Source organism: Bos taurus, chromosome 3 (genome assembly GCF_002263795.3).
Source record: "Bos taurus isolate L1 Dominette 01449 registration number 42190680 breed Hereford chromosome 3, ARS-UCD2.0, whole genome shotgun sequence".
Lineage (NCBI taxonomy): Eukaryota > Metazoa > Chordata > Mammalia > Artiodactyla > Bovidae > Bos > Bos taurus.
Window position 1 is genome coordinate 17,766,219 of NC_037330.1, and position 15,547 is coordinate 17,781,765.

General features: G+C 42.4%; 1 protein-coding gene across 1 annotated transcript; it reads right to left on the minus strand.

Annotated features, from left to right (window-relative positions):
* Positions 1-4,372: 4,372 nt before the first annotated feature.
* SPRR4 (small proline rich protein 4) lies at positions 4,373-6,806 on the minus strand. Its single transcript, XM_024989828.2, has 2 exons — positions 6,612-6,806; positions 4,373-5,057 (listed from the first exon to the last, which is right to left on the minus strand). The coding sequence occupies exon 2, from the start codon at positions 5,035-5,037 to the stop codon at positions 4,810-4,812; it is 228 nt and encodes a 75-aa protein (XP_024845596.1). The 5' UTR covers positions 5,038-5,057; positions 6,612-6,806; the 3' UTR covers positions 4,373-4,809.
* Between the last annotated feature and the right edge of the window lie 8,741 nt (positions 6,807-15,547).

The following is a 15,547-nucleotide window of genomic DNA, read 5'->3' on the forward strand; positions in this document are numbered from 1 at the left end:
ATAATTTGCATATCCCTGAAGATATCAGGGATAGTGTTCAGCATCTTTTTATACAGTTACTGCTCATTCTCTTTCATGACCTGTTCAAATCTTTGCCCATTTTTTTAGTAGGCTACCTAAAAAAATAGTAGTTTTTATTGATCTAGGAGTCCTTTATGTATTCTGAATACAATGTTTATTTTATATCTTATATTTATATAAGTGAACATAATTATATTTATATCTATATTGCATACAAACACCCATACACATATGCATGCATACACATGAATATACATATGTGTGTATATACATGTGTGTATACAATTTTCCAAATCTGTGTCTTTGTGTGTATTTTGGTGAACTGAAGTTCTTAATTTTAATGTAAGCAAATTAAGTTTTTAAAGGATGACACTTTTGTGCTGTTTAGTAAATTTTTGCTTACACCAAGCTCTTATATGTTTTCTTCCAAAATCATATATTTTTAATTTTCAAATTCAGATCTACAGTTTATCAAGGATTACTTTTGTAAATGTGTAAGGTGGGGGTTAATGTTAGTATCTGAATGTTATGGACATATGAATATCCATTTAACACATCACCATTTATTAAAAAATACTCTTCTAATTTTTGTAATGCTATCTACTTTTTGGTAATGAGTCAGATGATTGTTTGTATGAATCTGTTAGGCGGTAATAGAGTCTTCCAGCACATGACATGGCATGTATCTTCATTTTTTAGTTCTTTTGTTTCAATAATGTTTTATGTTTTTAGTATAGAGGTCTAATATATCTTTCAATGAATTATTTATTATATAAATTATTATTTATTTTAAATTTATTTAAGGCAATTGATGCCTTTTGTTTCTTTGCTACTCCCCAGCTTTATTGAGATACAAATGATATATAATATTGTATAAGTTTAAGGTATATAATATGATTTGATACACACACATATATTATGAGATATTTGTCTCTATTTTCATTGAAGTTAAAAACTAAAAAATGAAAAGTGCACAGATTTTCAGTATAGCTCAATGAGTTTTGCGTATGCACACACATAACCATCACCCACAGGAGGGAGAACACTTCTGGAAGCCAGGAAAGCTCCACTATGTCCCCTCCAGGCAGTAGTCTCTCCAAGGATGACCACTATTCTATTTTCTATCACAACAGATTGGTTTGCCCTGGCCTTACAGTTTTAAACTTCCAATCTGGTGTATTCCCCAAAACCCTTCTCCTTGGCAGTTCGCACACCCCAATCACTGTCTTATAAAACTACTGAAAACTCTACTCTTCTTTTCAGAAACTTTCTGCTGAGGTTTTTAGTATCTTGACCTGTACATTCCCCAATTCACTAAATTTTCACAATATGGAAAATTGAAGCTTGAAGCCTCTCAAAGCATCTACCGCCTCTTTTGGTTTCTCTGTCTCCCCGCGAGTCTTCCATAGTAGAAAGGCCAGGTTTACATTCTTCTACTCATGCCCAGAATTCACAAATGATACAGGGTTATAAAGTACAGCTCACCTCTTAAGTTCTCTTCTCTCTGGAGTTTTTGGGACCCCAGCCAACTTCAGATATTTATAAATTTATTTTAGCTTATATTAGACTGCTGGTGGGCCACAAGCAACCCCATTTCACTCAGAATCAGAAGTTCTAGCTTTATTTGGAAAAGCCAGTCATTGTGTAATTGGGAAATATTAAGAATAGTAAGATTCTAGACTTGAAGATTTCATAATATGATAGGGGAAAGAAACATGTAGAAGTGAACTACAATGCAAAAAACAATTATATGCATGATTCATAAAATAATTATAATAATTATATTACTTAATAGTAGAAATCTAAGTGTCATAAGAGCTTGTGGGAGGTTTCAGTTCTTTCTAGATGTTGAGTGAGGTTCCATGGAAAAATCTGAACCAGACCTGTAAGACCAAAGGATCTCCTACAGGGCAAAGTGAAGAACTGGTACTCTAGGCAGAAGGAGTAGTGTAAACCAAAAAACAGAGGCATCATAGCTGAATGATGCATTTGGGAAAAAGTAATTACCTCATGCTGCAGCATTGTGGTATATTCTGAGTCTTGTAGGGGGGTTTTGGAGTAGTCCAGTAATTTTTATATTTCAGAGTATATAGGAATTATGGGAGAGCTTTTACATTTTCTCTTTGGTCCCTGGTATTGAGCCAAATGATGCATAATGTCCCTTTGTGTTCTGATGTTATGTTACTTTATGTGAAGGGGATCATAGAAAAAGCAAGAGAATTTCAGAAAAACATCTACTTCTGCTGCATTGACTACGTTAAAGTCTTTGGCTGTGGATCACAACAAACTATGGAAAACTCCTCAAAAGATGGGAATACCAGACCACCTTACCTGCCTTCCTGAAAAATCTGTATGCCAGTCAAGGACCAACAGTTAGAAATGGACATGGAACAATGGACTGGTTCAAAATGGGAAAGGAGTACATCAAGGCTGTATATTGTCACCCTGACTATTTAACTTCTGTGCAGAGTACATCAAGTGAAATGCTGGGCTGGATGAAGCACAAGCTGGAATCAAGATTGCTGGGAGAAATATCAATAACCTCAGATACACACAACCCTTATGGCAGAAAGCAAAAAGAAACTGAAGAGCCTCTTGATGAAAGTGAAAGAAGAGAGTGGAAAAGCTGGCTTAAAACTCAACATTCAAAAAAAGAAGATCATGGCATCTGGTCCCATCACTTCATGGCAAATAGGTGGGGAAACAACAGAAATAGTGAGAGATTTTATTTTCTTGGGCTCCAAAATCACTGCAGATGGTGACTTCAGCTACGAAATTAACAGACACGTGCTCCTTGGAAGAAAAGCTATGACCAACCTAGATAGTATATTAAAAAGCAGAGATGTTACTTTGCTGACAAAGGCCCATCTAGTCAAATCTATGATTTTTCCAGTAGTTATGCATGGATGTGAGAGTTGGACGATAAAGAAAGCTGAGTATCAAAGAATTGATGCTTTTGAACTGTGGTGTTGGAGAAGACTCTTGAGAATCCCTTGGACAGCAAGGAGATCAAACCAGTCAATCCTAAAGGATATCAGTCCTGAATATTCATTGCAAGGACTGAGGCTGAAGTTGAAGCTCCAATCATTTGGCCACCTGATGTGAAGAACTGACTCATTGGAAAAGACCCTGATGCTGGGAAAGATTGAAGGTAGAAGGAGAAGGGATGACAGAGGTTGAGAGGGTTGGATGACATCACTGATAGATGGATATGAGTTTGAGTAAGCTCTGGGAGTTGGTGAAGGACAGTGAAGCCTGGTATGCTACAGTCCATGGGGTTGCAAAGAGTCAGACATGACTGAGTGACTGAACTGAACTGGTGTGAAGGGAAGCCGGGAATGAACAAATTACCTTTCTTCCACCACATATATGAATGAGATTTTCATATTTAAGACATTGTTGCTTTGTGAATCTCTGCTTGGTGGCATTAAATTAAAAACTTGTTTCCTTATGGAGGAGATGGGTCCTTCATATTCACAGAAGGCTAAGACTTCGTCCTTGGCCACTGGTGTCCAAGGCATGGATGTCTCTCCCTCTTACTGAGCTAATGACTGGGGATTCAGGCTACAGCAGAACTCATTGTTTCAGTCACTCCTCTTAATGGAAGTCTAAGGAAGTCTGTCATCTCTGGAACCCAAAAATCTGAGTGAAAGGACTTGCCAGAGTTAGGAATTCAGCTGTAAAATCAAGACTTCTTTCACAGCTGCATAAAATTGGACTAACTGACAAAAATCAATTGTAAAACTGCACAGACTCTGTACTTGGCTATCCCTGGGACAGCTTTTCCCTACATGAGAAAATAGACTGAAACTCAGCATAGACTCCAGGAGAGCTCTGGAAAAGCAGCATGGCAGAGAGGAAAATATTTTCATGCTAGAATCTGCTAGATATTCAGTGGGTGAGTAAATAAGCAAGTGAATGAGTGAGTGTGGGTTAATGAATAAATGATGGACAGTAAATAAATACATGAAAAATTCATTCACACATGTTCATAGAAGTGGCTGGTAATGCTCATGTCATTTATGTATGTTCTTTCTGCTTTTTCAGAATAACTTCCAATAGGCAAAAAACATTCATCTTGTAGGCTGGGGATTTCCAGACTTTTCCACTCTGTCCGTTCTTAGAGTCAATTGGCTTGCAAGAGTTTCTCAGACTCCTGTCAATCAGTCCTGGAATTTCTCTCCCCGTCCTTTACCAGAGATGTGTCAGCATCTGACATCCCTCATCATTAGTTACTAGAGAGCCGCTATGCCCATGCCCCCTGAGGATGTATTGATAAGAACCTGTGTATTCACATACTCACTTCCCCCAATATTGCCTCCACATCACAGACTGGGGCCAGGACACAGGCAAGGATATGAAGCGCAGATTTATTAGAGGAAGAAATAGGAGGGAAGCTCAGGGATGGGGAATGGGGAAAGGGAATGAGACAGAAGCTATGCATCAGCCTCTGGTGTCCCCATGAGGCCAGATATATTTCTTGCTTTAGAACATGGATGGGGCCATAGCTGTGGCCAAAATGGAAGCTGGAGAGGCTGGGAATTCACTCATGTTCATCTAGGAGAGAATCAGAGTGGGGAACAGAAGAATACTGGGAGCAAGGGGATGTGTGAGACAAGGGGTTCTGTGGGAAGAAATCCGGACAATGCTTCCTTGGACCCTGAGCAGGAGGATGTGGGAGAGGAGGGCAAATCCTGGAGCTGAGGATCAGAGGAGAAACAGGAGGAAGAGAAGTCTGCATCTGGTAGCCGGGATGGCAGGCAGGTATATCTCAGTCCATCCTTACTTCTATTTACTCTTGGGGGCTTGCTGGGTTGCAGGACACTTCTGCTGGGCTGGGATGGCTGTGCCCTTGGGTGGACATTGCTTCTTGGCCTGCGGAGCACATGGATCCTTGGTTTTAGGTGCACACATCTCTTGACATTTGACAGGGGGCGGCTGACAGGGCTGCTTCACCTGCTGCTGTTGGATCTGCTGGGGCAGGCACTGCTGCTGCTGATGCTGCTGGGAAGACATGGCTGCAGGAACAGGTGAGCCTGGAAGAAACCCAGATGGGGACATTATGAGAGCAGCTCCCTCCATCTCTTCTCCCTCTGACTTCTAAAGAGTGTTTTCTCCTCTAGCAAAGGATAAGTAATTAATAGGTTCAAGTTGACTAGTGAGTTGATTCACACACACTCATTGCAATCGCTCTCTTTCTTTCTCCTTTGTCTCTGATACTCTGATTTCTAATTGCCCTCCGTCTTCCCATGGATGCCTGACCCAATTGAATATATGGTGTATTTCTTAGTCTTAACAGGAAATAAGACAGGGTGTTGAGCTGAGGATGAAAAGATGGTCCAGATATTTCACTAGATCAAGGCATGAGATCTTGGCCGATGGGTTGGCAATGCCAACCGTCTACTTTCAGAAGTGGTGATGGGTGTGGGTGAAGGTGGAAAGGCACGAGGAAAAGATCAGGAGCAGATCCTGTCTTAGAGGGAAGACAGAATGTCGTGGTGTGTGAGTGATGGGGCTGGAGTACACCTGTTGTGGGAGCTCAGTTCTAATCCTGGCTCTACGCCTAATTTACCATGGTATGTAAACACAAGTCATTTAATGCAGTTGGGGGATAGTGGTTCTGGCCCTCCACGGAGAACTGGGGAATTGAAGGTCAAATAGATCTCTGGAGGTAAGGGCCTTTAGGAGGATATTTTACCAAGAGACACCCTGGTCCAAAAAACCTGCCTGCCAATGCAGGAGACATAAGAGACGCGGGTACAATCCCTGGGTTGGGAAGATCCCCTGGAGGAGGGCATGGTAGCCCACTCCAGTATTCTTGCCTGGAGAATCCCATGGACAGAAGAGCCTGGCAGTCCATAGGGTTGCAAAGAGTCGGACATTACTAAAGCGACTTAGCATGCAAGAATGCACGCACCCTGGTCCAGAGGAAAGAGCAATGGTCAAGAAGGCACAGGTGGAAGTTCCAGATCCAACCTTGCCACTCGCTGGCCAGGCTCATCCCTGGGAAATCTGCCTTCTCTGGACCTCCATGCCTCTGTTTGGGGGCTATTGATCTGGAAGGGCTCTGAGGCCTTCCCAACTCTGACACGTGTCTCTGGTTCTCTTGGTAGGCATGTCCCTCATCTTTTAAGCTCATGACTATATATAAGAAGTATAGTTTCCAGATGGCAATCATGATAGAGAGGCGTGGTGGCTACAGAGTATAAAATACAATATTTAATAGACCAGCTTCTATAAACCTAAAAGGAAAGTTTGAGAGAGCTTGCTGGTAGGACTGAAAAGGCAGGAGAAAGCTTTGGAGGAGGCCACAAAATGCTGTAGCTCTAAATATCTCCCCTCAATGACAAAATTCCTCTTACTAGGGAATCAAACTGAGAACTAGGAAATTACTTGGACCTAGCATTGGTGTGGGAGATTGAATTTCTTAAGTAATAATTAGTGTGACATTTTCTTAATTGTCACAAGGCTTATGTTACTTCTCTGGTTACCCAAGAACAGGAGAGGAGCTTGGCCTAGCGGCTTAAGACAGTTCAAGGAGTAGAAAAGGGCCCAGCAGATCGCAGGAGGACAAATCCCTCACTACTTACCAGAGGCACAAGCCAGACTCTAGGAGATTCGGCTGAGCACAGGTTCACATCAGCTACTCCTGGGAACCTTTAAAGGCCCCCAGCCTGCCCCAGGCACCTGGTGTGGCCTTCATTACCATCTTCCAAAGGATTCCTAACCCACTTCTCCCACCTGCACTTCCTCCAGAGACTTGCTTTACGGGCCTGTTTTAATGAAAACCACCCACTAGATACTCCAGCATTCTGTTTCCTGGCTACCTGAGCTGACTTCATCCATTAAGGTGTCTACTCAAACTCAAGGACTCAAGTCTTTGAAAAATAGGACTTATGTGAAGCTCTGCGTGTAGACTGAGAGTTATGAGAAACAGGAAGGAAGGAAGCGGCAAAGAGGGAAGGAATATGGGCTGGGGGCACTTCCAACAAAAATAGGAATGTAGGGCTTTCCTGGCAGTCCAGTGGTTAGGACTCCGGGTTTCCACTGTAAGGGGGGTGGGTTTGATTCCTGGTGGGGGAAGTTCTTCATACCATGAGATACAGCCCCTCAAAAAAGGAGCGTAACCTTTTCTGCTATTGCTGCCATTTTTTGAGCATTGACTGGTGCCCAGCCCTGAGATCACCCTTCATGCCCATTGTTTTATTTTACCTTTATAATCCCTTTATAATCCCTGTAAGATGATGCCATTGTTGCTCTTTTGCATGTGAGAAAAGCAAGGCTGGCAAAGATCACATAGGAAGTAAAGTACAGAGATTGAATTTGAACTCCGCTCTAGTGGATTCAGAGAATCCAGACCCTTAAGCATTATAAAGGGACGCCTGACATGGTGCTTAAGGTTTGCCCAATCCAGAAGGGCCTGCTTACATGGTATTCTCTGAGGCTTCCTTTTGATCACATGTAGAGCAGGTGCTGCTGTCCCCCACCTACCCACCAGGAATCAGGCTGCTTTGGGTATTAGAGGTGGTGAAAGAGTGGGGGAAAAAATTGGCTTCTGGGTAGAGTTTCCAGATAAAATATAGGGCCATTAGCTACATTTGAATTTCAGATAAGCAGAATTTTTCAATATTGATGTGCCCCAAATATTGCAGGAAACATACTACAGAATTTGTTGTCTATCTGAAATTTAAATGTAATGGGGAAGACTGTATTTTTATTTGCTAAATCTGGCAACTTTGCTCAAAAACTAATTCAGATGGGAGAAAGGTGTCCTGGTCCCCACCCCCACCCCCCTACTTGGCCTCCTGGGATAGGAAAACCTTCCTAGGAGGGGGTGGGTCCGATTTTAGACCACTGCCCCAAACCTCAGGATCCTGCTGACTAGAGGCCATTGATGAAGTAATTTCTGTCAGTATTAGAACAAAGCGTACCTCTTGCCCTATTTAAGCATCGTGGCAATTCTGTCAGTTGTGCAAATCTGATTTTATAGTTTGAAAATGTAGATCCAAGGAAGTTCACTGACTTGCTCAACAAGAAAAGGCTAATAGGCATGGAGCTGGGTGGAGGCCCTGGCCCAAGGCTCAATTCCACTCCATCACAGAGGCTGGTGTCCCTGCCATAGGCAAGTGACTGTCATTGGGTGGAGGCCATGACTAATAATTTTTCTGAGCTTCCTGTCATCTATAAACTGAACATTGGTCATTTTGAGGGGTCAGCCTCACTTAATAGGTAATCCTTTCCATATTTCCCATGCAAGCAGGGTTTCCTTCTCCACCTCTTCTCTTGCCTAACTTTAAGAATGTAGTACCCTGAGTTCCAGATGCCAGGTTCTGCCTTCCATCTTCAGGATGAACACCTTCTCCACCTATACCCCTCTCTTCCCTGCCCCCACTCTACGAGTTCACTTCAGTTCACTTCAGTCACTCAGTAGGGTCTGACTCCTTGCAACCCTATGGACTGCAACATGCCATATTTCCCTGTCCACACCAATTCCCAGAGCTTGCTCAATTTCATCTCCATCAATCAATGATGCCATCCAACCATCTCAAACTCTGTTGTCCCCTTCTCTCTGGCCTTTCAATCTTTCCCAGCATCAGGGGCTTTTCCAGTGAGTCAGTTCTTCACATCACATAGCGAAAGTATTGAAATTTCAGCTTCAGCATCAGTCCTTCCAACAAATACTCAGGACTGATTTCCTTTAGGATTGACTGATTTGATTTCCTTGCCTTCCAAGACTCTCAAGAGTCCTCCAACACCACAGTTCAAAAGCATCAATTCTTTGGTGCTCAGTTTTCTTCATAGTCCAACTCTTACATCCATGCCTGACTACTGGAAAAACCATAGCTTTGACTAGATGGGTCTTTGTCAGCAAAGTAATATCTCTGCTTTTTAATGTGCTGTCTAGGTTCATCATAGCTTTTCATCCAAGGAGCAAGTGTTTTTTAAATTTCATGGCTGCAGCCACCATCTGCAGTGATTTTGGAGCCCAAGAAAATAAAGTCTCTTACTGTTTCCATTGTTTCCCCATCTATTTGCCATGAAGTGATGGGACTGGATACCATGATCTTCATTTTTTGAATGTTGAGTTTTAAGTCAGCTTTTCCACTCTCCTCTTTATCTTTTGTCAAGAGGCTTTTTAGTTCCTCTTCACTTTTTGCCATAAGGGTGGTGTCATCTGCATATCTGAAGTTACTGATATTTCTCCTGGCAATCTTGATTCTCGCCTGTGGTTCATCCAGCCCGGCATTTTGCATGATGTACTCTACATATAAGTTAAATAAGCACGGTGACAATATACAGCCTTCATGTACTCCTTTCCCAATTTGGAACCAGTCTGTTGTTCCATGTCCAGTTTTGACTGTTGCTTCTTGACCTGCATACAGATTTCTCAGGAGGCAGGTAAGGTGGTTTGGTATTCCCATCTCTTTAAGAATCTTCCTCAGTTGTGACCTACACAGTCAAAGGCTTTGGCATAATCAATAAAGCAGAAGGAGATGTTTTTCTGGAATTCTCTTGCTTTTTTTTGATGATCCAACGGATGTTGGCAATTTGATCTCTGGTTCCACTGCCTTACATCTGGAAATTCACAGTTCATGTACTGTTGAAGCCTGGCATGGAGAATGTTGAGCATTACTTTGCTAGTGCAGAGATAAGAGCAATTGTGTGGTAGTTTGAACCTTCTTTGGCATTGCCTTTTTAGGGATTGGAATGAAAACTGACATTTTCCAGTCCTGTGGCCACTGCTGAGTTTTCCAAATGTGCTGGCATATTTATTGAAGCACTTTCACAGCATCATCTTTTAGGATTTGAAATAGCTCCACTGGAATTCCATCACCTCCACTAGCTTTGTTCATAGTGATGCTTCTTCCTAAGGCCCACTTGACTTCACATTCCATGCTGTCTGGCTCTAGGTGAGTTATCACACCATCGTAGTTATCTGGGTCATGAAGACCTTTTTTGTATAGTTCTTCTGTGTATTCCTGCCACCTCTTCTTAAGATCTTCTGCTTCTGTTAGGTTCATATAATTTCTGTCCTTTATCGAGCCCATCTTTGCATGAAATGTTCCCTTGGTATCTCTAATTTTCTTGAAGAGACCTCTAGTCTTTCCCATTCTATTGTTTTCCTCTGTTTCTGTGCACTGATCACTGAGGAAGTCTTTCTTATCTCTCCTTGCTATTCTTTGGAACTCTGCATTCAAATGGGTATATCTTTCCTCTTCTCCTTTGCCTTTTGCTTGTCTTCTTTTCTCAGCTATTTTAAGGCCTCCTCAGACAACCATTTTGCCTTTTTGCATTTCTTTTTCTTGGGGATGGTCTTGATCACTGCCTCCTGTACAATGTCATGAACCTCCGTCCCTAGTTCTTCAGGCACTCTGTCTATCAGATCTAATCCCTTGAATCTATTTCTCACTTCTACTGTATAATCGTAAGAGATTTGATTTAGGTCATGTCTGAATGGTCTAGTGGTTTTCCCTACTTTCTTCAATTTAAGTAATAAGGCAATTTGGCAATAAGGAGTTCATGATCTGAGCCACAGTCAGCTCCTGGTCTTGTTTTTGCTGATTGTATAGAGTTCTCCATCTTCAGCTGCAAAGAATATAATCAGTCTGGTTTTGGTATTGACCATCTGGTGATGTTCTTGTGTAGAATCTTCTCTTGTGTTGTTGGAAGACGGTGTTTGCTATGACCAGTGTGTTGTCTTGGCAAAACTCTGTTAGCATTGCCCTGCTTCATTTTGTACTCCAAGGTCAAATTTGCCTTGTTCAAGTAGCCCAAGAACTTCTTGTTCTATTAGTTCATCATGATGCAAATTCTCCAGAAGGGAAGCATGTGGCAGGACGGATTGGTGTAGACACATATCAAGGTGTTCTCCCACATCTGGCACCTAGAAGGCATCAATCTATGTGTGCTTCTTAGGAAGGGGTGGGTTTTCCATTCTTCATGTCTCTGTCACCCACACATCCTCTCTGGGATAAATGTTACTTCCTATTTTCCTCAGTCTGCTCATTGACCTCTTACTTTGTCTATCAACAACTCCTGCTTACTTTGGAGAACTCTATCTAATAATAGACTCTGGCTTATAACACAATTATCATCTCAGAGGATGATACTCTGGGGATGGACTTTATAGAGAACATGGCTGGACTTGAGGTGGCTGTGTCCTCCGGGTCATAAATCTCCAAGAGTCACTCAAGCTCATACACATCTCACATGTTAAACTTTTCAAAACTTTGGCATTCAACTTCCATCTTGGCCACATTATCCCTATTTCACAGAAGGATAAATTGAGATTTGTAATGAGGACATGCTTGACCCAAGGTCACACAGAGTTCATATCAAAGCCAGGGTTGGATCACAGGTCTCCTGACTTCATAGTAATTTACAGTCAGCTGAAGTGCCTGTGTCCCTGGGCTGATATCTAGTGCATGCTAGGTTAATGACAGAATTAGGAAGCTGATTCTGGTGGTCTCCATCATTTGAACCAGATCCGTATGTATCCTCTTTCCTCCCTGGTTGACAGATGCTCTCTTTCCCATCAAGCCTGTCCACCCTTCTTCCTCTAAAACAGGAATCCCCAACCGTTGGGATCTAATGCCTATTGATCTGAGATGGAGCTGATGTAACAACAGTAGAAACAAAGTACACAAAAAATGTGCTTGAATCATCCCCAAACCACCTCCCCTGCCCCGGTCTGTGTGAAAATTGTCTTCCACAAAACTGGTCTCTGGTACCAAAATGGCTGGAGACCACTGCTCTAAGAAGCCCTAACTGATCCCTCTCCCCTGCACTGCCAGGCACAGGCACATATTTTTGGTCATTAAACCTTATAAAGCACCTCTATATACAATTTTCACAAGACTCTATGAAGAAAGCTAATTGTATTTCTAATTTTATAGATGAAAAAATTATGGCTCTGATGGTGGCTAGATCTGGAACCCAGAAAGGGTGGCCTACTTAAGTCTCTTAAATCAGCAATGACTCATTTCCAGGCACCCCACATGGCTGGGAGAATGAATGTTTTTTCAAAGGAGGAGTGGAGACTTCCTGGCACCCCCTCAAATCACCTCATTTAAACACCTCCTCCAGATGAGGTGGGTCCTGAGAAGCTATGTGGAATGATGACTCTGTGGCACCCGCTCCCACCCACACTGCTCCAGCATGGCCATGATCAATCGATCATGAGTCCTACATCTTCTTTGTCATCTTCAAAGCACCATGTTGCGCTGAAATCAGGAAGCCAGGCTTTGCATCTTGCCTCTCTAGGGAGCAGACATGAGAGCAGGTGTGCACCCGTGACTCCATTAGAAAGGGGAGGGCAGAGGTAGGACTCATTTCTAAAGGTGAGTCAAAGCTTGAGAAACCCCAGCCCCACCCCGTAGACAAACAATGAGGTGACCGGGCAGCAGAGGCCTGACACTGGGAGGGGATCTTGTCAGAGACCATGCTAATCATCCAACTCTATCTAGACACATCTTCATGAGGGCACTTTTGCCTCTGGGTTTGGGGGGAAAAGAAGAGTTGTTGATGTTTCCATCTGGAGACACGTGAAACATACTTGTCATGTTACTTCCAGGAATTAAACAAAGAAAACCAAAAAGGGGAATTCTGAGTTACCATAGAGAGGACAGTGGAGGTTTGGAGCTGCCATCATTCCTGTATTTTTGCTGTTTATTCAGTAAAATGCAAACCTAAAACTGAGCAAATTGCATCTTATTTTAAAAATCATAATCATTGATATTTGCATTAGCTTAATTTCCACGTGATACTTAAACAGTAGTCATGGCTTAGAACATTTTAGTTTCGGGTTTACCTCCACTAATTACTTAATAATCTATCAACAAACACTTTAGAAGAGGCCACTTAAAGAGACCTTGTGACCTTTTTTTTAATGTGGGAAATCCATTTGCAACATGAATCATTTCATCCTCTAATTTATCTGTTTGCAAATGAGATGCTCAGATCCTAATATTAGATATTTTGTATCAGAGTATTCTAAGAAGGCCCATGGAGAGAGGAGAGTAATAGGATGAGTTTCCAAAAATGTGTGATTAGTTTATCTCTTTCCTCCATCCCTTATCCGTATATGATATTTCTAGAAGACCCTCCATGGTCCTGGGAGTTATATAAAGGGGAAACAAAGTCCTGGACATGGTGAGAGGTTAGTTCCAATGGAATACCTGTGGACTCACCTGTGGAAGTTGAGGCTGGCTGTGGAAGCAGAGGGGATGAGTGGGCAAAGCATCCATCTGAGAAGAGAGCCGAGATCAGCCTCTTGGAAGTCGAGTGGTGCTGAAATACCACTTGGGTATAGCACAGTATCCTTAGAGACGTAGGGAAGGAGCCAGGGCACTTAAGAAATAATTCTACTGATACTTGCCCCTCACTGCATTTGAGATACTGAGCACATTCCTTAACTTGTCTGGGCCTCAACATTTTTGTTCTCCAATATGAGCTGATTGGCTAAAATTTCCTCTGTGCTGTGCTGTGGTCAGTGGTATCTGACTCTGCCACCCCATAGACTATAGCCTGCCAGGTTCCTCTGCCCATGGGATTTTCCAGGCAAGAATACTGGAGCAGGGCACCATTTCCTCCTCTAAGGCATCTTCCCAACCCACGGATCAAAATCGTGTCTCCTGCATTGACAGGTAGATTCTTCAACACTAGAGCCACCTAGAAAGCCCCAAAGCCCCACCTCTAAAGTCCCATTAAGGGCTAAGATTCTATAAACATTCATTAGGTCTGGGAAGGCAAACCTCTTCTCATCCCTTTGAAATCAATAGTGAATTGAGAGGACTGAGGTTGAGTTTCAGCTTGATCTGAAAGCATGAACATATTGACTAGAGATGTCTGCCGTGAGAGGCAGAAGTGGCCACGTGTGCAGGCAGTCGCATCCCTGGCTTAGCCTAAAGCAGGGAGTGGTATACAGTACTAGGATGTATGAGTGAGGATAACTGAAGCACTTGAAGAAGGAGAGAAGATATGCTGCTAAGCTGCTAAGTCACTTCAGTCGTGTCCGATTCTGTGCAACCCCATAGACAGCAGCCCACCAGGCTCCCCCGTCCCTGGGATTCTCCAGGCAAGAACACAGGAGTGGGTTTCCATTTCCTTCTCCAATGCATGAAAGCGAAAAGTGAAAGGGAAGTCAGTCAGTCGTGTCCAACTCTTAGCCACCCCAGGGACTACAGTCTACCAGACTCCTCCATCCATGGGATTTTCCAGGCAAGAGTACTGGAGTGGGGTGCCATTATCAACTAGAATCCCATCTGAGCTCCCACCTTTCCTTAACACAGCTGTTAAGAGGACTGCTGTTTCCAAAACTTGTCTCAAACCATTTGAACTGTGATGACTCTCTACTGTCAAACATCCCAGCAAAATTCAAGGTAATCTCTAAGAACCATTCAAAATGTTGCTAAAATTGAGCAGGACCTTGCTGGCCCCTCACAGGTACAGAAGCTCTTCCGTACCTTTCTGTACAGAAAAAAACTTTAGTCTGCTAGAGGCCTCTCCTGAGTCACAAATGACTGGCTCAAGAATTAATGATTGAAAGGATGTAGACATGCAGTGAAAAAAATAGCAGTTGGGACAGGAGAACTGGTTACAATTTACACAGTAAATCAGTCATATAGCAGTCATAGGGTGTTTATTTCCTCCCTGAAGTACATAGATAACAGTGTCTGAGACACATTCCTGACTTGTTTTGCAGGTACAGTAACTGCTACTAGATAGAAAAACTAACTACGTGATGACCAGACTGTAGTCATGACATCAGCTACTCTACCTTGAGCTGTACTGAATCTGTGATTTTCACCATTCAAGGAACTGGCCTCAAGAAAAAGAATAAATTGACACTGGAGTTGAAGATTAACTGTTCTTAAAACAACCAAGATGACACCAACCAGCCTGTTTTCAACATGATTATGGGAGTCAGTTGTATTGTTCTGCACGTAGCCCTCAGCAGCACATCCTTGAAGCTTTTCTTTATTTTTATTTAATTAATTACTATTTTTTGTCCCAATAATTTATTGGTGTATTAACTCTTGAAGAAGAAGCCAGGTTTGTCTTTCAAGTATTTCCATTATTTCTTTTATTAACATATTTTGCGAAGACTGCTTCAAACTCTTTGGGTCATCAACCAAAATTTCAAAATCTTTTGGAAGGGTCCAGTACGATTTATTTCCTTAAAAATATACTCTATCTGTTGACAGCACTGTCTTCAAAATATCAAAATAAAGCAATGTAAAATACAAACATTTCACATCAGTTCAGTTCAGTTTAGTCGTTCAGTTGTGTCTGATTCTTTTCGACCCCATGGACTGAAGAACGCCAGGCCTCCCTATCCATCACCAACTCCCAGAGTTTACTCAAACTTATGTCCATTGAGTCGGTTATGCCATCCAACCATCTCATCCTCTGTCATCCCTTTCTCCTCCCACCTTCAATCTTTCGCAGCATCAGGGTCTTTTCAAATGAGTCAGCTCTTCATATCAGGTGGCCAAAGTATTGGAGTTTTAGCTTCAACATCAGT